Source organism: Hermetia illucens, chromosome 2 (assembly GCF_905115235.1).
Source record: "Hermetia illucens chromosome 2, iHerIll2.2.curated.20191125, whole genome shotgun sequence".
NCBI classification, from domain to species: domain Eukaryota; kingdom Metazoa; phylum Arthropoda; class Insecta; order Diptera; family Stratiomyidae; genus Hermetia; species Hermetia illucens.
This window is the reverse complement of record NC_051850.1, coordinates 141,751,701-141,776,611: the sequence shown is the minus strand read 5'-3', so window position 1 is coordinate 141,776,611 and position 24,911 is coordinate 141,751,701. Positions and strand designations below refer to the sequence as shown.

Sequence of the window (24,911 nt, the reverse complement as noted above, 5' to 3'; positions counted from 1 at the left end):
AGAACGTTTAAGTACTTGGAAGGACTTTTGCCTGTTGATCCCGATCATCAGAAGAGGATAATATTGCAGAGATATATGGACGAGCTAGCTAAAGCTGAGGAGCTGTTTACGTGCGCAATGAAACTCAAGATGATTAAACTGATGAAAAATGTAAGAGATACTTTCTTTACGGAAAAGAAATGGCGAAGTTAATTATCTTTTGTTGACATCGCAATTAGTTTATCAAAGGATCACTTCGAGGCTTCTTTAGAAAACACGAAGTAATTATATAAATAGATGTTGAAAGGATATCACCAACCCGAATACACCCACTAATCCTTATCGGTCATTGAGAAATACGATAATTAGTTCTCCAAGTTTGTGATGGTGAGGTCAGTTGGTATCTGTCCTCAGCAGTAACGTACCCTTTACACGCTGTCTTCTATCTACCCTTAGATGTTTATGAGCCAGTTTCAACTGAAAGGCATCTTGGCTTCGAAGGAATACAAATTTCACTCATATCTATAAAGTATTATACCAGGTGGGCTGAAAATCTATCTTCCCAATTTCTGGAAATAATGCAAAGCAGATGGTCCTGTATAAATTATATAACGATGTAATTTATGAGCGATACCATAACCGTTGGATTGTGGGTATATAAAATCCAAATCAATGGTGGGCTGCGAGAGGGTCGTCACTTAATCCGTACAGATGAGAATGATCCAGCCCGGAAAGCCTTTAGGAACAATATCTATGGTAGGAAAAACAAGTCGGAAGCCGGAAGTTCCGTGCTTCAGATATGATAGGTTTCGTTCAATTTTCACGTATGAATATCTGGGTACATTACCATCATCATCATCATCGGCGCAACAACCGGTATTCGGTCTAGGCCTGCCTAATTAGGGAAGACCAGGCATTCCGGTTTTGCGCCGAAGTTCACCAATTCGATATCCCTAAAAGTTGTCTGGCGTCCTGACCTACGCCATCGCTCCATCTAAGGCAGGGTTTACCTCGCCTTTTTTTACCATAGATAGACCCTTATAGACTTTTCAGGCTGGATCATCCTCATCCTTACGGATTAAGTAACCCGCCCGCACCTGACGGTCGTGGTATCGCTCATAGATTTTTTCGTGATGAAGGCTACGGGATCGTCCATCCCCATGTAGGGGGCCAAAAATTCTTTTTCTTAAGAACGCAAACTTTGAGGAATACATAAGCACTAGCAAGGTCATTGGCTTGTACAGTAAGAACATTGACCCCATAGTTAGACGTTTTTGTAAGCTGAAATAGGCTCTTTTGACAGCCAACAACCGTGCGTGGATTTCATCGTCGTAGCTGTTATCGGTTGTGATTTTCGACCCTAGATAGGAGAAATTATCAACGGTCTCAAAGTTGTAGTCTCTTACCTTATTTCTTCCCGTTTGACCAATGCGGTTTGATGTTGTTGGATGGTTTGTTTTGATGTTGACTTTGCCACAATATATTTTGTCTTGTTTTCGTTGATGTGATAAGTCTTCGCGTGTGCCCGCGTTCTTTGAGAATGCAACATTACTCGGAATGCAGTACTCTTTCGTTCAGTTTCTAGCTTACATTTTCGTCAAACTAGCCGTTCTGACTCCTTCTACAGCTGGGGCCAAGTATGTTAGTGGCCGTATTTACGATAACGTTCTTCAGGTGATTGTTAAGATCGTTTATTGATGCTTCATCTCTAGGATCTTAGTTGACTGTGGTTATTGCGGCATCCATTTACCTCTTATAGGTGCTGCGGAGTGCTGAGTAGCGGGTGGCTTCAGTGTTATCTCTCACCTGATTGTCAGAGGGGGTTCTGAGTGGTGTTGTAATTTTAGCTCGTAGCACCATGCCAACGAAATAGTGAGTCTGTATTGCCCCCCCTAGATGTTCTGACATTCATCAAGGCTGAGAGGTGGCGGCGATCGATCAGCACGTGGTCAATTTGGTTGAAAGTGGTTCCGTCTGGAAAGGCCCTCGTTTGTTTGTGAAGCGCTTTCCGCGCAAACCTGCTACCTCCAACTACCATTTCGAGTGACACTGCTAATTGGGAGCCAACGTATCGCCTGAATACGGGCTCCGCCCCTACTTGGTTGTTAAAATCCCCAGGTATGATTTTGATAATATCATATCTGCAACAGACTTTGAGAGTTTGTTCTACTGCCTCTTACAAGGTATCATTCTCCGACTCTGCAGTCTCCTCTAAAGGAGCGTGAACGTTAATGAGGCTTATATTTCTAAATTTGCCTCTCATGCGCAGAGTGCATAGCATGTTTTCAAAGCCAATAACAGCAGGTTTCATTTTCTGGCTGACTAAGAAACTTACTCCGAGCACATGGTTTACAGGATGGCCGCTATTATATTATATCGTGTAGCGACTTTTCTCCAAGAGACCGGTCCCTGTCCAACGCATCTCCTGCAACGCTGATACATCAGCCCTAAATTGGAACAGGGTATTGGTTCTTAGGCGCAGGAGACTCGCCTTCCTCCTTCTCCGTCTACAACTTTTCGTTAAAAAAGAGCTCCCAGTGGTCACCATGTGGAGGTGGAGATAGGGTTTGATAGTAGAGCTGTTGGTGTTGGTTCAGCTGGCGGTCCCCAGGTTTTATGCTCCATCTTGGGTACCAATTCACGTTTCGTCCTGAGACCTATACTACCCTTTGACCACAAAACAACAGCAAAAAAACGGATGTTCATTTATTCGATATCACCCGCAACTTGTTATCACTTTGATGGTTGCGGCCGGTAGGTTTTCATGATCTGCGCCAGAAGAGGATTCGCCGGAGATAGCTTCCTCATCGTTCAGGTGCTTCATCAAACAGTAGGCATGCAATGGCTGATGGGACTGTACCAATTGATGTTCCCACGACAATTGGATTTCTGATTCTGATCAATCCAAATGAAGTGACCGCAGCCGTATTGGGAATGAATGTCCCGGCTGGAACTGGTAAACTCTTAGCAGGTCAATATTTGGAAATATCGTCTTCCCAACCAAACCGGTGGCGATCTTCATGTGCAGTATGGTGTATCACTACAACTCGGTGAGAACGTTGACTTATCAATAAGCAACGCATGGTATCCAGATAATTTGTCTTTCTTGAAAACAAAATTCAAAAAGCCAACCCAGGTTTTTTTTCTGAGGGTCGGCAAAAGCCTTTCTTCATGAGATATTCGAACTTTCATTTTGCAATAGTCAGTTTTCGCGGTGTAAGTCGTCGAGGTTTCTCGGCGAGCGAGCAAGTGGTTTTAATGCAGTGATAGACATCGCTCCTTCCTCCTGGCTTGTAGCCGGTAATTCTTGAAGAACATTATAGTTACATGAAACGCTTCCGACTGACTAGATCCGGAAAGGCTGGCAGTAGTCAAAGCACCTCTCGAGAAGTTTCTGGTCTCCGGATCTAGTGTGCAACTGCTAGCAAACCATATTGACAGTGACAACTGCGCCACAATACACAGGTGATTTTAGTTGCAGCAGCGACATATCAGTACGCAGTCGAGATGCAATCTCATCAGTGATTTGAGATAGAGTTTCTGGAGATGTATAGAGCCTGGTAATATCTGGTCTATGCAAAGGATCCATTTCCGAGAATTCTATACACGCTCTTTGGAATTCATCCCGACCCTCAGCGGAAACCTCAACTGGACAGAGGAGAAGAGTGCTTCGGTGAGTACTGAAACTGTGCAGTGGGCGTGGTGTTGGTGATGCTACCGCTTCTGCCCTCATCGACTCTTGGGCACCAGTTTCAAACAAGTCGAACACGGTCTCTGATGATGGCCAGGATTTCGTCACTACGAATAATAACGCGGTACTGGTCTGCGACCCACTGCACAGTCACGCGCGCGAATTGCGGGAAACGCGCAACAAGGGGCGGTAAGATGTTGTACCCGCCCTTGCCGTTTTTTCGCAGTAGGAGCGGATGATGAAGAGGTTCATTCCCTCAGCCCATTTCATCCGCTGCCTGCGCGAACCTGCTGAAATTGTCGTCACCGATTGTGGCAAAACAGCTGCAGCAGGCTCCTGGTCGTCGTGGCGCCTAGACGTCGAACCACCCCACGACTAACGGTTTCAACGCCGTACTGTCCACTACGGGAGCCCGACCCAGTCACCACATCAGACAACTCCCGCCAGTTATCTGTACTGGACCTCAAATTTCTCGTTATCATTTTTAGGTTTGCATTTTATACCTAATTGTAATTATATGAGTAATTTGCAAGATTGCAAAGTTCCTGCACATTCCTCACCTACCGCCTGAGCCGCTGCGGTGGCGTACCGCCCTTCAGACTGAACCTATCCATCCCTCCTCCTTTCACAACCGGGCTTGGAACCGACTTCGGCGGAGTTTTATTTCCGAGTTGTCACAAGTTCAGCAGCTGCCGGATTTTACCTAATACTAGCACCAAGTGCCAAGCATTTAGGCTTGGATGATCCTATCGAGTTAAAAATTAAGGTGGCATTGGTGGTAGTAGCCGGTGGTAGGTCGATGGGAGAATCTGTCGAGGGCTTTCCGCAATATCAAGCACATATGCAGAATGGTGTTATTCGGCATGATTTGAACCAGACTGTGTGGAGGTCCCAGACATCCAGGTGGCCGTGAGGAATTTTGATAGAATACCTGTAGCTGACATTATTATGAGAGCTGCCAAATTACTTTAATTTTCTGAGTCAGTAGCTCATAGTTCACTTTCTTCTCCACGTATTTCCATTCAATGTTCCTATTATGGGGAAATAACAATATCAACAAAATACGCATTGCGACTCGTCTTGGAAACTAACAGCACGTCAGGATTGTTGTGCCGTGTATGGCAATCCGTTGGAACTTACCGGTCCCAATACCCGCTATAAGCAGAACTATCAAGTATTGCTTGCGACTCATATCGGTAAACCGGACATGTTCCCGTGATCAAACCATGCTTGTATGCAGGGTTTTTATAGATGACCTTGCATACAGCATTATGCTTGGTAATGCATTGCTTCGGTGCCGTAATAGTGCAGCCAGAAATGAGATAGTCCAACGTCTCTAACGTCAAACCACACATTCTGCACTGGTCGTTTTCCACCCACCCTTTCATTATGAGTTTTTATAAGCTCGGGTGGCAAATCGACACATGGCTGCCAAAGACAATCCACGTGTATACCGTGCATTGCCTTCGACTTCCATTCATCGATCCGCTCTTGGTCTGATTTCATCCCACCCCAGGGGATTAAAAGATCGATCCTTTAAGTTAAGTGGAGTCACCCCACAGTCTGCCATACATATAGCCGCATGCAAGGGACTAGCCTGCTCTTTCCGCTAAAAATAAGCGCGCAGCGAGTCGACTTGTCGATGATGTTGTGCCGCCACGTCAACCACACCCCTACCTCCGATGTCATGAGGCATGTTCATCCGCTCTACAACAGAGTTTGGATGGTGCATTCGGAATTTGGACATAGTTGTCAATATCCGCCGCTGGACGTTTTCCAGGTCGGTTTTCGTCCACGGCAATATTCCGAATGCATAAGCCAGTGACGGGATAGCGAATATATTCAATGCGCCTATCTTATCCTTCTCCGACAGATGCGATTTCCGTGGCAGCTTTATTCTTTGGGAATTGTCAGGTTAGGTAGATAGCAGAAGTTAAATGAAGGCCCCATGTTTATATATGTGATATGTTTATTTAAATCCAATATCGATCCTGCTGTTTATGGCTCATCAAACCTTCTCTTCGGTAACATCCGCAAAATTCATGCCAGACATTATGGCATGGCGGGTCCCTTCATCGGTGATCCACTCAGCATGCTTAGCATGCTGGGCGGGTAACCCCCAAAGTCCACCCCAGTATCCTTTCGCTTTCGTTACCGAAAACTGTGCTGTTTGGAAGCTCGAATGGGATTCGTTGAGGGATCTGAAGAGGCTCCACTGCTTCCTCACGTATGTTGCATTCTAGGCACGTCTGGAGTGACTTTTGCCATATCATCGAAAAAGAAAGTTTCTGTTTAAGTGTGTCTAGAATTTCAACCATGTGTGTCTCACTGGGGATGGCAGAGTTTTTGTAAACCCTCTTCACTTTATTTCTCACCCGTCTGCTGGTATTGTCAGTGCTGACCTAAATCAACATAGCAATGTTCTGCCCTAGTGGGTCGCGCCGACATTTGAGACGAATTTTCAATGGTGATCTTCGGTCACTCAAACCAATATTGCGAAAGCGAATCTTCTGACCGTGTAATGTGGCAGCCGTAACTGCATCACAACACAGCAGCGACATATCAGCACACCTAATTGATTGAGCTAAAACGCTCGAAATTGCTGGAAATGCACAGAGCCTGAGAATAATAAGTCTATCCAAAGGACCCTTTTTCGAAAATTCTCTACACACCTCTATGGCCCCCATTGAATCTTGATCACCAGTCCCGGCTATGATGATGACTGGAATTAGGTTCTAATCTGCAACCTGCTGCACAATAACGTGCGCATATTGCGGGAAACGCTCGACGAATCTTTGTTGTCGTTGTTATTTCGCAGTAGTAGCCAACAACCCCACCATCAGCGATTTCGATGACGTGCTGTCCATTATGGAATCTCGCCCCAGCCACTAAGTCAGACGTACGGACGCTAGGACTTCACATTTTTTCTTCTCCTCTTCTATGGATTAGATTTTTATACTTAATTGCTTCCTCAGTGCGTAATGTACTAGACTATTAAGCTTCTGCTCTTTCCTCACCTACCCTCTGAGACGTTGTGGTGGCGTACACCCATTCAGACTAAAGCCATCCTCCCTCCGTTCACAACCGAACTTGGGATCAGCTATGGTAGGGTTTATTATTATTTTGTGTTTCTGGGAATTGAGAGTCTGCAGTTAACATTTGATCTTTGATAATAAAAGGTGAGAATAGCTAGTCACTCTCTTTTCAGTCAAATTCTCGTATCCTGACAAGAAATAGCCTGAGAACAAAGATTCCTCTGCCAACATTTGTTAGTATGCTCTATCTGCTTTACCCGATTATGATATAGATTTTTGTATCAGACCCACGCAAAGTACCCAATCTAATCTGACATCACATGCTGCATAACACCCGTTCCAGGAGCCATTCGCCAATTTATCCAACCTTCCATAATCCTTGTACGCTCAACATTTCATCCCGACCATTTCTCTTTCCAGATCAACATTCGCAAGCTTGAAACGTATCCGTCGAAACTAATTAAGAAAGTTCTACCGAAAATCGATAGTCACATTCCATACTTGCAAAAAGCCTATAAATTCATCGTAAAGGAAGAGGTAGGTCGTAAAACACAAAACAGCAGGCAAAGTCGCTCGCTACACCACTTTGCCTGTCACGACATCCATGAAAAGCATATCCCTCCACATGAACAAGTTACACAAGTACCCTCTTTCTTAATTCACCCAATTAGAAACTGTGGCCAGGCATTTATCCGGAGGTCATGCTGATGGATTACTTATTCAACCCCGAACACCATGTTCGAGAGGATGAAGCTGTCCTTATCATATCATGCCTAATTGATCTACAAGAGGATTACCGACATCACGTGAAAAGGGCCTTTCTCAGATACATCTTGAAGTAATAAGATTTTTGTCATGTTACGACAACTTTTTCGATTTAACTTCTCCGTTCGTTGGATACCGGGAGTTCCTATCGGCACCATGAACGGATCGAGTTAGTTTTGTTCTCGTCAAGTTCTTTGAGCTCCTGCAGTTTGTGCGGAGGAAACAAAGTTTTTGACCCGGTCAAAGACTTTTTTGTTTCGACTTGCTCGAGTTTTAATTAATCTCAATCTTCTCTGCTGCAAGTAACGGCTTTCTTAGTTCAAAAGTTTCATAGTTTGGTATTTATAACCTGGGTCCAACTGCAACGAGTTGTAAACGTAAAACTCTTCAAATTAAAAATTTCGCTATTCCAGCAATCTCCAAAATTATCATAATAAATTAATGTAAATCGCTTTTGAGCTTTGATAGCCATTTTTTAGTGAATCATATACGCTTCATACTCAGGAATCCTTTTTACAGATCAGAGAACGAGCGCAAAAGGCTCCAGCTGGAAATGGAGCCCCCGGAATTCCCAATAATGACCATCAGGGCTCCCATCCCGTGGAAAGCTCGCATCCAGGTGGCCACTAATCGCCTTGATCAAATATTGATGGTCACACATCCCGTCCTGCAGGCGATTAATGCACTCTGGCATCAACTGTAAATTGAATTATTACATTAGTCACTAATGACAAAATGCATTAAATATACTTTTCCCCGCTCTCCCTTTCCGGCACTCGTTTCCTGACGGATCGCATTAGCTATCACGACATTTTAATTTTTAACGCGGCCATGCTGTATCGCGACGAAATTCCTCTGAATGCTGATCAAATTACTGATTTGGTGAATAATTCGTGCCTCGTTGCGAGGGATGTAAGTCCTTTGATAATCCCCGGCCGCTGAATGCATTTTAAATTGGATTGATTAAATATTCACGTGGTTTTTTCTTTGCTTTGGTTTTTGATAGGTTTTAATCAATGATTGGCTACCGCGAGTCGCTGATTTGGTTGACGCCATGAGAAAATCGTGGGAGGACTTGGTGGCCTGGGACACCTCGTATGGCGGCCGGGCTGAAATATTATTCGAGTGTATCCACTCGTTGATGTCCCTGCAATTGAGAGGACTTATTCAGCGTAGCGTGGATCATTTATTCCGCGCGATTGATGTTTATAAAGTAATAATGTTCCTATCGTAGATACGTAATTACCGTCGCAATCTGGCTCAGTATTCAAAGAGATAGTGAGTAAAGGGACGAGGGTGATTTCACTGAAATTGCGTAGAAAGTCTGCAAAAGGCATTCGTATGTACCCCTGCAGGCACTAGTGCACACTAGCTGCCTCTAAGGCTGACATATGCGTTTGTTCGTCCATTTATTCACTGGATCTTGATTTCATATGCGGCCAGGATAATATTCAGGTTCCGTAATGAGTTTCAAAGTCCCGCTGACAAACAAAATCTCTCAAAACAGGAAGGCAATTACATCGACGAATACGACCCGGATCATCCAAAATTAAAACGACGTCCCATCATGCGGTTAATTATTTCAGTGGTTGGAAAGCATTTTGCTGATGACAATTTAAACGGTAGAGCCAGCAACGCCACTATATACAGAGTCGACGAAACTGATCCTGACTTGATGGAGTTGCAAAAGGCTATAGCGGTACGTCCTTTTTGAATACATAAAGTTTTTCGTTTTCATAATACACAGTTGTCCTGCTAATTACTAGATTCCTAGATTAAATTAATCTTTCTTCTTCCAATAAAAACCGCAGACTGCAAAAATCGAGCAGACAACATCGTTCGTCCTCAAGAATAGCGGAAAAATGTTCGTTTACCCGTACATGACTGAATTGCCGGAGCTTTTCGTGAGTTTCTTTAAAAAAATTCTGCAAGTTGGATACCAGATTCCACGACTTGAATATATTATGTCGAAAGGTATGTGTATTTAATTATTAAATTTGGTTAGCTCAGTCATTCAAATTGACCTTCACATGCAAGTAGAAGTTTTCAACTACCAATAATCGCGGGGTGCAATTATTGAAGCTTGTTTCGACAACCCTGTTAAGTGAAGCTTTAAAATGCACTCAATGCCTTCCCCTGCTTATCGTAAGAAGCGACTAAAAGGAATAGAACTTTGTGGGCTAGCAATCTGCAAATTTCGAAACTTAATTGTTACCGAAACCTCAGCACTGCCTCAGATAAGGACTCACCTTACGCTAAAGACCTTTTTCTATCGAAAATGAGGAACGATGATTCCAACGATCTAAGCTGGACATTGTGGACCTACACGGAATAAGATGGTACGGCAAACAATCAGATTGGCCATTTTCCGATCAGCAATAGATTTGGGAGTTGTCTTCTGGATATGCATAACAAGAAATGTACTGACATGAGCCACGAAAGGGATCACCATCTGATGCTCGCAAGGTTGGAGATGTTCGTCCTTCGGTTTTTGGCGCTGATGCCTGTTTTGCCTTCATTGATGTACAGCCCAGCGTGCTCGATCTGAATGATGGTAGACTATACATTTCGGATTGTTCGTCCCATAATGTCAATATCGTCAGAGTAGGCCAGTAGTTGGGTGGACTTTAAGAGGATGGTGCCTCCCGCGCTCCCGTGGAGTTCACTTTCCATGTGCTACTCCTATATAGCAATACAAAAGAATGCTAGCCCAGAACAACCTTAACTTGTTCTTGGTATTGAGATATCTGAATTTCCAGATTTCAGACAGGGCAGCGAAAGCGCTGTTAGTGCGTCGGTCAACGTCCAGCTCCTTGTCATCCGGTCCGCGGAACACTTCAGAAATATACACATTGACCGACGGTTCCGATGCTCTGCCCATTAATGCAGCTAGAGAGATTACAATGATCTGTCAGGCTGAGAACCTTGGCTTTGTTGATGTTTATCCTTAGTTCAACTCTACCTACTTCCTTTTAAAATGCAGCGCCATGTGGCCAAGAAGGCTCATGAGCCGGATATTATCAGCCCAGTCGAGTTATTTGAGTAAAGATGTCATTGTCCATTAAATTCCGCCACGTCCTCTGGACAAGACAGCATGACGAAGGTCACCGATAACAAGAAAAATTATATCGGTGACAGTATGCAAACCTGGCGGACTCTGCTTTGGACCTAAAAATTCTTCAAAATTTTACCTCGGCGAAGCACGTGCCATTTTGCGCCATCATCTGTCACTCTGATAATAACTATTAGTTTCTCCCTCCTGCGAGGGAACCGATGGTGACCTAATTCAAGGCCCACGTCATCTCCTCCTGTTACACACCTCGCACGTGTTACGCACAATCTAATGCTGGTCGCGAAGTTATTGGTCAATTGAAACCTAACTAACCTTATAGTAGGCTCTGTGCTCTCCAATTAGCTACCAATGACGAGGTGCTGGTAGCTGCAAAACACTTGTCCCCCTCCCTTACCGTTGCAGTTGCCAAAACCGTGTTTTCCAATCACATAAAGGAGTCAGGTGTTGTCAGATCACAATGATGTCACCATAAGAAACTCACCTGAACTGCGTGAATTTCTCCACTATTTCGGAAGTCTCCGTTGGTGCATAGCACTGTACAGTTGTGATGGTACTAAACCCGCTCCCCGGCTAAGAGAACGCGCATTGCGATAGCCATCACAAGCAACACGACACTGCGTATGCTGCCGTTTGGGTTCCCAGAATGAATGTCCAGATATCGCAGGACTCAGTGATTTTAGATTATACCCATACCACATAATGAAAGAACTTGAATGGGGTGGCAAATCTTTCGATGGTCCTGTGCGGAAAGGAACTTCACCACGGTTCTTAACCGTACCACACCTGTGAAGTTCTGAGTGTGACAATTAGAGGCGTATATGCATGCTCCCTGCCGTTGCAATGGCATAAAGTAATCCTGGAACATATTAAAGGACAACTCAGAAGCTTGATAGACACAGATTAACAGAAGTTTCCGCTTCGGACCTCTTACATTCACTGTGTCAACACCCTTGCAGCAGTACGGACCAACGAAAGATTTGCGTCTAGCTTTCTGTTTCTTTCGTGACGCGGTGTATACTACTGCAATCATTTTTATTTGTGGCAGTTTCTGCCCCCCTGACTAGCGCAGTAATAAACTCCCTTTTGTCACGGTGCTGCAACTTAGAAATCGGCTGCTCATGGCGACGTAGTCGATCTGATTAAATTTATGTTGAAAATTAATTGACATGAAATTTGTTTATAGCCGTGTTTGTGCTCGAACATTGTTCTATCAATAACAAGTTGGTGTCATCGTCAATGACAATTTGTCATCACGATTTGCCAAATTGATATTCACTTATCAAGATAGTAATACCACTTTTTTCTTCTGGACGGCACAGAGTCATTCATAGTCTCCTTCCGAATCGAACAGTGAATAATTCAGTCTGCTAAAAATTTCCATGACACGAAGGCTTGCCTAGCAAATCCAATATCCAGTATCCGGGTTGACGATTACTTTCAGCACGTATTCCAAAATAAAATTATTCAGTGCTTCTCCACATCACTGAAATTTTAGCATGTGAACATTCATCGGAGCCCCTGGGGGTACTTTGGAATGATCATCGACAAAAGGTTAATTTCCAGAATCAAGCAATATACCTTTGACAAAAACAAGAAGCACATTTAAAGAAATCGCCAAAACCACACAAATCCGAAACATGAAGTTCTCGGCTTAACAAAACACTATTAGCCCGGGCTACGTTTCCCCGCCTACACGCTAAGTTGTCTAGAGCTATGTAAACCATAGTGACCCGCCTCGCCTCTTCTCTCCACTTCCCTTGGACGGAATAGGAATCATCTATGCTCCCTCATCTAGATCAATCGGTGCTTAATTTTTCTTTCGACTATGCCTTCCAAGATTTTTGATCTCGATCTGTTCTGAAATTTCCCGTCTATCGATCATAACAGGCAATCATGGAATTGATCGCATCGCAATTCTTTTGACGAGCTACTATTCTCGGCATCAGATTTTCTGGCACCAGCATCTCTCATAGAGCCTCCTTTAAGTTCTTCCTTTCTATTACAAATCTTTGACAGTCGAAGAATCGTGCTGAATCATGAGGTATCCAGTTTAAACCTGGAAGTACTGGCTATACCCTCCATGACCCCTCAGAAATCGGGTAAGATTATAGTTAATCTCATCGTGTCGTCACCAGTAACCAGCCAGTAACCAATTTGTGGGTATCAATGGTTGATCTGGCTTTACAGAACCTATACTGTTGATCTAAAAGGCCTCCTTGGTTCTCAACAACCAGTAGTAATCTATTATAAATTGCTCGCTCTAACATTTTCCCCACAGTGTCCAGAAGACACCTGGTGGTTTGCCAGAATTAGGCAGCAATACCAACTTCTACTGTTATCATGATGCAGGAAATATCCCCTCGGACGTGCACGCTTCGAACATGTCCGATCTGGATTCCAAGTCAGCTTAAGGGCCTTATTTGGTGCTCCGTCCAGGCCCAAGGCTTTACTATCGCTTATTCTGCCGCAGACTTCTAGCAGCTCGTCTCGGTTGACTGGTGGTATTACTGCCACAGTCGGAGGTCGTGGGAGACTGAACCGTTCTTCTGGCTTGGTGGCAGGCTGATCGAAAACTGGCCAGTCCAGCATTCTACCAGTAGTCTCTCCTTCTACTAGGGGATAAGCACCTCCTTGGCATGGACACCTCACATGCCTTGGCGATGCATTGTGGCACATGGGCACGAATTTCCGTAGAGACTTCTGGTTTATTAGGTTGGTCTAACTACACCTCTTTGAAGACCCATCCAGAGTTTGCAGACCAGCATGAAATGTTTCTCAATTTTGGACATCTTCTTCTTTTTCTTCAGCCTTTGACTCGTTCACAAGCGGGGTCGGCTCGTCGTGATCGGTTTCGAAATTTAGCTCTATCGAATGCTTGATCTTGTGTGCAATCTCGAGGCTTTTAAATCCCTATCCAGCGATTTTGGACATAATCTTCTATACCCTGTGGCTCCACACATACCTTGAAGAAGATTGCCTGGTAATCGCTATGGGTGAAGCTTTCGCTGACGCACTAGGACATACCACCCGTAGTACAGGGCTGACAAAGATTAGGTCCACAACCGAGAAAGACTCCCTTTTTAAAAGGTGCTTACAGTGCCATCTTTCCTCACAACTATATCCAACTACGCCCCCTTGCGTTTGGTTCTCTACTACTCAAGTGTCCAAGAGTTGAAGTCACCCCCAATCAACTTTAAACTTCATTGCCGAAAACAAGATTTTCAAACAATTCCTCGAATTCAGACAGTGTCATACTTGGTGGGGCCTAGCAACTGTGTATATATACACCGGTAATTTTTTCCCACACAAAGCCATTGGCTGCCTGACTCGTAGTACATTGTGTGACTTGTCGAAAGTAAGCCCAGATCGCCCTCTACCAGTCGAATTTGCGACCCATATGCCACTCTGACAGTTTCTATACGGTTCACTATGATGACAATTTCCATTACAGATTCGTAGGTGCTCTGTTCAAGTGCAATGATTGAGGTTTATTTGAATAAACTGCATTTTTCATTGCAGTTAGCGCCTTCCAAAATTCCAGGCCATATGCTCGTTATACCATCCCTACTTAACTTCGTACAATAAGCCCTTGGGATCGCTGTTACAATCCCTGGCAATATGGCCTTTTTCCCCACACCTTTTGTATCGATCGGATCTATCACGCCTTATTCTCTTAAACGACAGACTACTCACCCAATCTGAACTTTTCAGTCGTTTGAATACCCGCCATAAGCTTTTCGCAAACTTGCCATAGACTCCTCCGCAAATTCAGTTGAATTGTTCCTTCAACACAGGGGAAATTTCTCCTTTCGATGTCACTTCATCGAGATCCTGCCTTTATATGTGAATCTCCTGTTGTCGGACACGCGCCGTGGCGTTCTTCCCAAGCCTACGCTCGATCTTTGAGCCTTTTAAGTATCTCCGCGTAGGACCGATTGCCCTTGCAAGAGATAACAATCGTATCTGGACAAATTCGCACTTTTGCTTTTCTTTTTGCTTTTTTGTTAGTAACTTAGTCTATCCATTATTGTGACCATTAGTTGATGAGCCGCTTGGTATAATTCGTCGCCTTCAGATTTACCAAATTCGGTTGTAATTCCATCGGCTCCTGACGACTTATGATTTTTAAGCCGGTGGATTGCACCGAGTGTTTCTTTTATACTTGGTGGTGGCAGATTTGTCCGTCGTCTTCACTTAGCGGGGCAGTTCATCAAAGTACTTAACCCATCGCTCCAATATACCCGTTCTGTCGGAAACAAGATTTCCCTCTTTGTCTCGGCAGGATGAACATCAGGGTGTGTAAGGCTTCATCCTACTGGCTTGTTGGTAAAACTTCCGCGCCTGGTCTGCTTGCTCCCTGTACTTTTCGAGTTCACAGACTTGTTAATTCTCCTACTCTTCCTTTTTCCGTCTCCGAAGTCGCTTCTCCGCTCCACGGAGTTCGTGATAAGTATCCCCGCGTACCCGCGTTCTTTGCGAATGCAACATTACTCAGTATGCAGCATTCCGTTCCGTTGTTAGCTACATAACATTCATCGTCGAACAAGCCGTTCCGACTCATTTTGCGGCTGGGGCCAAGTATGTTTGTGGCCGTATTTATGATAACGTTCTTCAGGTAATTATGAAGACCATTTGTTGATGCTTCATCGTCAGGATCTCTGTTGACTGCGGTTATTGCGACATCCATTTCTCCCTTCTAGGTGTTGTGGATGGCTTCAGTGTTAACTCTTACCTGATTGTCAGAAGGGATTCTGGGTGGTGTTGTTATTAGTGTTAGTCTATATTGACCCATATGCTCTCACATTCGTCAAGGTTGAAAGGTCGGGGCGTTCGATCAAGACGTGATCAATGTGGTTGAAAGTGGTCCCACCTGGAGCAGCCTACGTTTATTTGCGGACCGCTTACCGCACAAACCATGTAATATTACAACAACCATGTAATGTAACACAAATAATTGTATAATCCTAAGTCCGTTATCATTTGTATTTTCATGTAAGCTATGGGAGTCAAAGTGTTGCTTGAATACGGGCTCCGTCCCTACTTGACTGTTAAAATTTCCGAGTATGATTTTGATATCATACGTCGGGCAGGCTTCCAGGGTTCGTTCTACTGTTTCGTAGAAGGTATTCTTCTCCGACTCTGTAGGAGCATGAGGCTTATATTTCTAAATTTGCCTCGCAAACGCAAAGTGCATAGCAGGTTTTATTTTTTGGCTGACTAAGAAACCTACTCCGAACACAGTTTACTGTATGGCCATTATAATATGTGGTGTAATAACTCTTCTTCAGGAAACCGGTCCCTGTCCAGCGCATCTCCTGCAACGCTGTTACATCAGCCCTATATTGTGACAGAGTATCGACTAGCAGTTTGGCAGTTTCATCTCTGTACAGGAAGGGCACGTTCCATGGGAAGGTTCGTCGTTGTAAAGTCCATCCTGTCCGAGGCCCCTTCTTCCTTCTCTCCTTCATAACGTCGGTTTAGCGTGTAGGGTTTTCAGCCCTACGCAGCCCCAACCTGGAGGACCAGTTGGTATAATTTGTCCCGCTTTTAAACGCAGGAGACTCGCCTTCCTTCTTCTCCGTCTGCAGCTTTTCGTTAAGAAAGAGTTCCCAGCGGTCACCACGTGGAGGTGGAGATAGTGTTTGGAAGTAGAACTGTTAGTGTTAGCTCAACAGGCGTTTCCCAGGTTTTATCCTCCATCGTGGGTGCCAATCCTCGTTTCGCCCTTGGACTTATCCTTTTGTAGTGGAGCGATCCGCTTTCACTTCGTTTTTGTTTGGTTTTGTTGCCGGTTGGCACAGAGGCGTGCAAGAACGTATCAACCGAGAGCTTTGATGGAGCTTCACTATTTGCGAGCATATCTTCACGGTCGACGTAGCCAATTTCTTTAAGGTTTTGGGGTAGCTCTTCCCTCTAGGTCATCTTGGCCACTGAGTTTAGTCATTTGACCATCTGAATCTAAAGTTTCATTACAACACAAATCTAAAAAAAATCGTGATGGTTTCTAAGCTACGAAATACCGTCCATACCGATATCTGCTAAAATAAAGTTAATAATAGTCCATTAATATATATTTTAAATTTACTGTCAACCCCTTCTAAGCTCATACTAGGCCAGTAAAATGCATTGATATAAGCTTTAATATGGGGCAGCCTACTGGAAAGTTTGGTAAAAATCTTACTATTATTAACAAAATTTCAGTAGGTCAAAGTTGTCTGAAAAAAATGTCAGTACCACCACATCCAATTGAATATCGAGTTCGTTCATCCTGTATACACTATGAGCTGCATATAAATGAGACCTGAACATTATTACATGAATGATCAACAAAACCATTCATACCTGAAGTGCCGAGCTTCCGGTTTCCCGACTTGTCTTAAAATAAAATCGACTTTACAAGAGCTATCTTCTACAACCAATGGATATCAAAAGGACGAATAACTGTGTTTATCTTAGCATCGTAGCACTAAAGCTTGTCCTTTGCATATAATTAACTGGTTGAAAGTGTGGAGAGAGAAAAACTGTGGCCAAAGAAAGTGACAAGCATATGATCTCGAAAAATTGCACATAAAATCTGATAAAGAAATTCCACTTTCCGTCTTCCATCTGCTTCCGTGGTTAAGGAAGGTAATACCGGGGGAGCTGTATTCAATACGTCCATAATTTACTAGCGAGAAGACTAGATATATGAAAATAAAGATTTTATACATTTTCTTGTAAAATTATTTAGATTTTTATCGTTCAAAGTATCGCAACACATAAATTTAATTTCTGAATTCGCCTGTGGCCACTAGTTATATCCAAATTTAATTTCTCATTTCATATCTATCCTTAGAACCTCAACATCGAACCTTCCTGCATTGCATGCCCGAGACGCATGTGGATATGAGGATACTATATGACAAAGTCGAGAGCATAGTCCGAGAAAACTGGACGGGTCCAACCACCTATTTGTATCCAATCTACACGTATTATTTTCCCCTGTTGAATGGAAAAATGAAGGCCCTCACGGAGCACATTTTCACGCAGTACACCATCCCCGAGCTGACGGTAAATTTGACTAAATTTAAATTAAACGCAGCGACGCATATTATTGCTATTTTAAATTAAATTCAATTTAATTTCTGGCATATTGGAAATTACCTCCCAATCGTCATTACCATAACCGACTTGAATGATACGACGTGGTGACTTACTCCTTCCCCCGGTCCGTCATCGGTTCGGCTCCGTGTCTGGACTTACTTGGAAATTGCTGGATAATAGGCATTTGAGGATTTAATGAAAAAAATGCGAGTGTTATTGCAAGGGACCTACTTTATCAGGGACTTTGTCCCGTTGAATATGTTCATGCTGGATAATCGACATACGAACGCGACACTGGCGATGCTAGTTCAGGAGATTATCGACTTCACAACGAATTACTTCAAAATTTTGAATCAGAACGAGAACCGGAGGTAAGTCTGGTTTACATAGGTTTGTGGCGGTGGTCCGCAACTGTTAGAGGTGGATTTAAACTTGACTTATAGTGAATCCCTTTTGGGACCCACTCAACGATAATTGCCACGCCAGGACACAGAAAGGGCGCTCTTAGACAGCCCCTACATTTGCCAATTCTAATGTCTTCAGTAACATCAGCAGCAAAACGGCCAAAGGTCTTCAAGACCATGAAGTTTTAAGCACTTTACGAGCAGTCGGCTCCTGCCTTTGAATAGATCCTTCACACCTGCCAGGTTGAAAGCCACCTCCCCACGCAAACACAACTGGTCGTAAAAGCCTACTAGAATATTGGGATTAGAACGAATGTAATTATCTTCTTAATTAAATTTCGCTTTAATATTATCGTCCTTAGAATTTGCGATGAATTCGAAGAGATGTCGATGAAAGCCGGTGAACGGCCCAAGGAAACGGCTGAAGTGGTAGCGCTGCAAAATTATCTGACTGAATGTCGGGATGAAAGGATTTTCAAATTGAAGGATGAAATTAAAGTGGTCGCAAAGAGAGTTTCGTTCTTGCTCAGATATGCCACCATGGAAGGTAAGAGGAGGCGCTTAAAGCATATTTAATTTATTTGAATGGCTTTTGAGAGTTGAGATTACCGTAGGTTGTGGATGGAGCAATTAAGAATTTTAATAGGTGATTTACGAAATTGATTATCCCCAGGCATATGTTGACTCGTTCAATAAGCCGTTGTTTATGGAAAGTACAAATCCGTAAATCGCCAATCTGCTTAGCTGGTCTAGGAAAACCTAATTTGCATAATTCCCTCTTGTTGTAGCGGAAGATATTCATCTGAATTCGAGGACATTCCTGTGGCCGACGGAGCTGGAACAAGTCTTAGAACTAAGTGCATCTCGATTAAATGTTGTTAGAGATAACTTGGAAATAGCTTTACGGTACTTAGTGGAAATTTCCTCCCTTAAATACCTTTGTCTAACTTTAACCTAATTACCGGGAACAGCGAGAAGCGGGCAAACTTCGAAACTTTCATTCTATCTGAGAAACGTCGCATGGATGCATTTAGAATGCGAGAAGCCAGGGAGATTCTTTCTCTGGAAGAACTTAAAGAGAAAGTTGAAGCCGTTGATGAACTGATGGACACATTGGAGGTATCGTGATAAATATTCCGTTTCGGAATAAGGAAGTGCTCAAAAAACGTTTTAACTTTCGCAGAAATGTAGCAAGGAAGCAAAACATATCAATCACGAGGAGCAGCTGCTGCAAATTGATCAATCATTCTTCCCAGTTCTTATCGAACTCATTGAGAAGATGGAACCTATAGAGAAACTATGGAAAACAGCATATGAGTTTGATAAGAGTTATGAAATATGGTAAGTTTCTGGATAGAAGAAAATGAAGGGAGGATTCATCCTCTAAAAATAAAGTAGACCAAAGCAGACAAATAACTTCTATTTTTTCTCAGGTTTTATCAACCATTTGCTAATATGAATGCTGACCTCATCCGTTCAGACGTTGAAAACATGTCGAAGGTAATTCTTTGCGGTTCCCTGAATACCAAATTAAATTAATACAACACATTTCAGATAATGTACAAATTATCCCGTCAAATGGTGGGAAATCCAATGGCAAAGAGAATGGCCGAACAAGTTCGCGTGAAAATAGACAAATTCAAAGTTTATCTGCCTGTCTTGGACGCAATATGTCGCCAAGGCTTGAAACCCAGACATTGGGAATCTGTCTCCGCTAAATTGGGTAAACCATGCAATCCTGAACTTTATCCGACCTTGGAAGCAATGGTCGGTGCCGATATAATGACAATTATACCTCAACTGGAAGAAATCTCCAATGCCGCGGGTAAAGAATATGAATTGAATAACCAACTGGTCGTTATGCAAGGGGAGTGGAAGGATGTGGAGTTCGAGGTGTTCCCATACCGTGATTCTGACACTTATATTCTTGCGGCTGTGGATGACATTCAAACTCTTTTGGATGACCACATTTTGAAGGCACAAGCTATGCGGGGGTCACCTTTTATTGTTGCGTTGGGAGCAAAGGCAGATGATTGGGAAGACAAGCTAATTTCAATGCAGGATATTTTGGATATTTGGATTCAAGTTCAGTCAACGTGGATGTATCTGGAACCGATTTTCAGTTCGGAGGATATCATGAGACAAATGCCTGTGGAAGGAAGGAATTTCAAAGCGGTATGTCAGCCTAATATTATATTTGTTATTTTCTTTGGTGGCTTCATAATTAATTAATTTTCTCTGCAATTGGATTTTAAGCTCATGTTTGTGGGCGATATTGGGTAAGTTGGAGGAGGTGGTTACCCTTAAGTAAACGGTTTACATAACAGTAGCGAATTGAGTTAATATTGAGAGAGTGGTTCTTCTTCTGTTTCCGAGAAAACAATCGTTTGGCACTTTAGATGGTTGAGGGCTTTCCACTTGGTCTGAGTGTCCAGAAACGGTAATGCCCGCCTTCCTCCTCGGTATATTTAAGGATCTTGATTGGATTATTAGGACTTGCTTCGAAGGGACTTAGGAATGCCTGCTGTGCACAGTAAGAATAGGGTTGCGGAAAGAACGGAACGTTGCGGGATTCACGCAAAATGAATATATAGAGAAGAGAGCTACTGCTGAACTATCGCTCGGGATGGTCGACCATCGTGAAAGCTTAGGATGAGCCTACATAGGTTCAAGTGGAAGTTTGTGTGTGTGTTTCAGGCGAGGGAGAGGCATCGTCTCTAGGCACTCAGACCCCAGTGGTTCATATTATACTCGATTCCCCGTTAGTGGATGCGACGCTACCCGCTGGAGTTGCAACACATCAGCACCAAAAATCTGATGTTTGAATTGTCGATAGGCAGGGCACTGCCTTCCCCATTATAGGATTGACCATGTATCATCTTGAAAAATTTCTATTCTGGATACAGGTATAGGCCAAGGTAGTGAAATATGGCCAGTCAGAATGCCCACAATGTTTTTGCAAGTGTTCCTGCTTTTCGACTGGATAAACTTTGTAGTATGCATGTCTGGTTCTAACAGGAAAAGTTGGGTGTGTTTGGCAGCATTAAGTTTCACCCACCTGTCATTATGGGAGGTTGTTTCCAGTTCTTTGATAGCGGCATTAACCAATGCTACCTACCTCTTGATTTTACTTACTGCTCCAGAACCCTGTTCGGTTTTTGAGGTATGGGACGTAGCCTGACGCCCATTTGTCTGGTTTCTCTCGATTTTCTCTTCGCTCCAAGATAACAAACAAACAAATGTATGAGATTCCAGGAATCAGAGGGCATTGCAAAAACTAGATTCAATTTTTCCAATAATTCTTCCAATGCTCTGTGCCCTCAACTTCCATTGTTTTACCATAGATTTAATCGAATTAGTCTATGAGCTCTTCTCATTGCAGTGCTCTAAACAAATCCAAGCGCTGCAAATTGAGTAATGCATTAAGAGCTGCGCCGAATATCATGCTCATGGAGCCAGCCATACCCAGACACATACTTCGACGGCCAAATGATAGCAACACATATCCACATTACTACCTGAAGCCTAAGTCCGTATATCGAGGGTCCGCCTACCAAACCCATAAGCTGGAGAGCTCGTTTCATCTCTGGAACGGAAAGACTATTCAGTTTCCTCTTTTTTGTAAATACTATTGTGGTGTTATTTGAATTTACTGAAATTCCATGCCTGGGGTACCAACTATCAATCACATCAACGTCGCGTCATCAGCATAAGCTTGAGTGTCTATTAGCTTATTTTGCAGTTCGCATAGTAGTGAGTCGATCAACATACTCCACAGAAGTGGCGATAGCACGTCACCTTCGGGACAGTTTTTAGCTCGCTTCCGCTAATAGGTAGTGGTCCAAATCCACTTAAGCACATAGCAATCTCTGCTTTAACATAGCAATTAGAGTTTCATCGACACCATGTTCTCTGTCGCCATGGCAGAACTTTTGAAAAGGGCGCACAGTCAAACGTTCATCTGTGCTTTCCTGAAGTTTAACCAGTCTTCACAGTCAAACGACCCTTCAATATCCGCGAACACCCCCATCGCGTACTCTTCTTTCAGAGCTGTTTATTCTTTCTTTGAAGCCAAAAAGTGAAGAGCAGCAGATAGGAATTGTCACGCTGCTTAGCATGCTGATTTTCATTTAGGGACCTTAGCGCCTTCTCGTGAATATCACGCTCATCTGGTCTATCCAGACATTCCAGTCAAAATTATATTAAGCTGAGTTGTCTGAAGTTCTTTGGATTCCATTGAGTAGTAATTTTTCCCGGGCTTAAGTATCATGACTACGTTAACCTTCTGCCAAGCGGAAGACACGCAGTCCAGAGCAAGACATCTTCGAAAAATTTTTCTTAGAAGCTGTTCAAGTCCTCAATACCCTCATTTAGCACCGCTGGGTAGATGCCATCCATGCCAGGTGCTTTGAAGTGCTTCCGCCTTTTCATTGGTAACATCCGCTCCCACAATGTCCAAATTCTCCTTGCAGCACCTTCGTGTTCAGAGGTTTGCAGAAACCGCCAATTCTTTTCCTTCCACTTTGAGACCTCTGCTTCCGGGTGATGTACTTCCACGAGAGGCTCTCTCTATAGACTTAACTCTGGAGTTCGTGAGATACCATCCTCTTAAAAGTCAAACTTGGCCGACCCATTCTTATTAAGGACTTTGCGCAGCTTGGAAGTCTCTCTTACACCTTTTAATCCAAATCATATTGTGAGGCTTTAAAGGAATCTCGTTTCGAACGTTAAGGGGAAGTTTAGGATATTAATAATTTTATGCACTAGTCTGTACTGCCTAACAGAATTGAGAGCTTTTTTCTTCGTAAATTTTAGCGAAGTTTGAGTGGACGGAGCTTTTAAGAAAGGAAGAGTTTTCAACAGGCTTACGGCATTCAACAGACGGTGATAGAGGACACATAAAAACTAGTGATTGCAGAGCGTTTTTGAGGATTTGATGGATTTGTTCTGCTTAACGAAGTTTGCAACCACTTTTGGTTGGACGAACTGGGATAAAATCACGGAGTGTGGCTGGAGGAAATGGTTGCTCATACAGACCGGTTTGATTGATTGCTTGGAAATATAATCACGTATATTTATGGGAGGTGATCGAAGCATTGATTTCGACCTCAAAGCGTTTGTCACCGATGTGGAAAGTGGGGTGGTGGGGTTTGAGTCCCAAAAGGGACTGACCGTTTCGTCCAGGCAGAGGTCACTCATTAAACCACTTCTTTGATTAGCGCAATTGCGAATTCCCTTTTGCCATGGTATATACTACGCTGAACTCACAATCACGTCACGTTCAACCCCTTCCGTTCATCGATCCGCTTCTACCCTAGAGATGAGCATCTTTTACGGTGGCTTAATGCTCAGCGATTTTCTCAGGCGAGTCACCCAATGGATTAGTCGTCCGTCCGATAGACAAGGTCGCTCTCTCACTTGTAATGGCATAATGTAGCTTGTCGATGGTCAAAAGATCATCCTTAGTGGCTAAAGACGACCAAGAAAGGAATGCTAACGCGAAAATCTAAGAAGGTAGCAAAACTGGTCGTGAAGGTCCGCACGCAAATATTGAAGCTCAATGGAAGTACTCCGTCGGCACGTCCTTGCCAGGCTTAGGAATGTCGGGGTCCTTTAAGCACTTCGATTCCTTATTTCATTCTTCTCATTGCGTAAAATTTATGCGTCCTTTCCGGTGCGTGGGTTCCCATCGGATCCTGAAAAATAAACATAAAAATTTATGCGCACCTATCGAAATAAACAACCTAAACCTGCAAATAAAAACATGAAAAAGAATACGGCTGGATTTCGCGTGTTAGCCGTAATACCCCCCGGACCCCAGTGCCGCGTTCGAAAAGGAGGATCCAGGACGAATAACATCCTCAGTCAATGTTTCCCTGCCTCAGATGTTCCTACTCTACCTTGACATCCTCAGGCCATTATATTGAGGAATGTCCCTTATCTAAATGAGTTTTACGGGGCTAGAGAAGAGTAGGGGGAAAAGAAATCCTTGAATCAGTATATTTTTATAATAATCATGCTGAAGTAAAAAAACCAAGGCTAAAATTCAGGCCCTCCCCGTGTAGGCTCCAAAGGTGAAGTTCATTCGACTAAATCAGACACTCTCCACTATTTCCCAAAGGAGCACATTCAAATGGAAAAAAAAATTATTGCAGTTGAAACTTTCTTTCAATGTCAGAATCAATCAACCAAGTCTAGCAGCGGAATCTGCTGCTGACCAGCCATTAGCAATATAGTACAAATACTACTCATTGCAGATTCCAATGCTTTTATATGCTGCGACAGTTACCATTCTTCTTTCGTTATTTATTTTCTCTTCTCTTTCTACACAAAGTCCTTTTTAATTATATTTTCTTCTTTAAAGTTCATTAAGACCTAAGAGTTGTTATAACGCCGAAATTATTACTGCACGCCGGCATCAAATGTATCCCTAATTGCCTCAATAATTCAACCGAGAGATCTTAAACAACCAATAAGTTTCTCCATTAACAAATCCATAGCCAACAGCGAAAACAGCCCGGTCTAATTCACTAATCTATATTTGCGATTAATTTAATAACACTGAATATGTTCTCTGAAACTGACTCACATATTCGGACCAGACGATGAGTTAATGGTGTTTCAAAGATTTGCTATACAGTGAAAGACAGATGTGGAGGATTTCATTGCCTTCTTCATCAGCTTTCGATTTTACGGGAATGTTAGTCGTATTTGTTTGCTTGCACTGCACTATCTTTTCAACACTTTCTTTGGACTCTCTTGATCCGGTAGTACTCCGAACACTGAAGTTCTCATCACGCGTGGTGCTATGGCGCTCCCAATGTCGCTGATATCGACGGAATCATACCATATACGAAGAAAAGGAGAACATTCTTTGTTCT

At 43.2% G+C, this 24,911-nt stretch overlaps 1 protein-coding gene across 1 annotated transcript in view; it reads left to right on the top strand.

Annotated features, from left to right (window-relative positions):
• Positions 1 to 24,911, top strand: part of LOC119650366 (dynein heavy chain 3, axonemal) — a 104,562-nt gene that overhangs the window by 272 nt on the left and 79,379 nt on the right. Inside the window, exons 2-17 of the mRNA XM_038053061.1 lie at positions 3 to 150; positions 7,126 to 7,242; positions 7,377 to 7,543; positions 7,990 to 8,169; positions 8,271 to 8,382; positions 8,477 to 8,683; positions 8,978 to 9,169; positions 9,282 to 9,444; positions 17,379 to 17,593; positions 17,807 to 17,997; positions 18,393 to 18,577; positions 18,819 to 18,936; positions 19,002 to 19,149; positions 19,214 to 19,371; positions 19,464 to 19,530; positions 19,585 to 20,205. Of these exons, the coding sequence (XP_037908989.1) occupies positions 3 to 150; positions 7,126 to 7,242; positions 7,377 to 7,543; positions 7,990 to 8,169; positions 8,271 to 8,382; positions 8,477 to 8,683; positions 8,978 to 9,169; positions 9,282 to 9,444; positions 17,379 to 17,593; positions 17,807 to 17,997; positions 18,393 to 18,577; positions 18,819 to 18,936; positions 19,002 to 19,149; positions 19,214 to 19,371; positions 19,464 to 19,530; positions 19,585 to 20,205 (2,989 nt within the window). The remainder of the gene's footprint in view (positions 1 to 2; positions 151 to 7,125; positions 7,243 to 7,376; positions 7,544 to 7,989; positions 8,170 to 8,270; positions 8,383 to 8,476; positions 8,684 to 8,977; positions 9,170 to 9,281; positions 9,445 to 17,378; positions 17,594 to 17,806; positions 17,998 to 18,392; positions 18,578 to 18,818; positions 18,937 to 19,001; positions 19,150 to 19,213; positions 19,372 to 19,463; positions 19,531 to 19,584; positions 20,206 to 24,911) is intronic.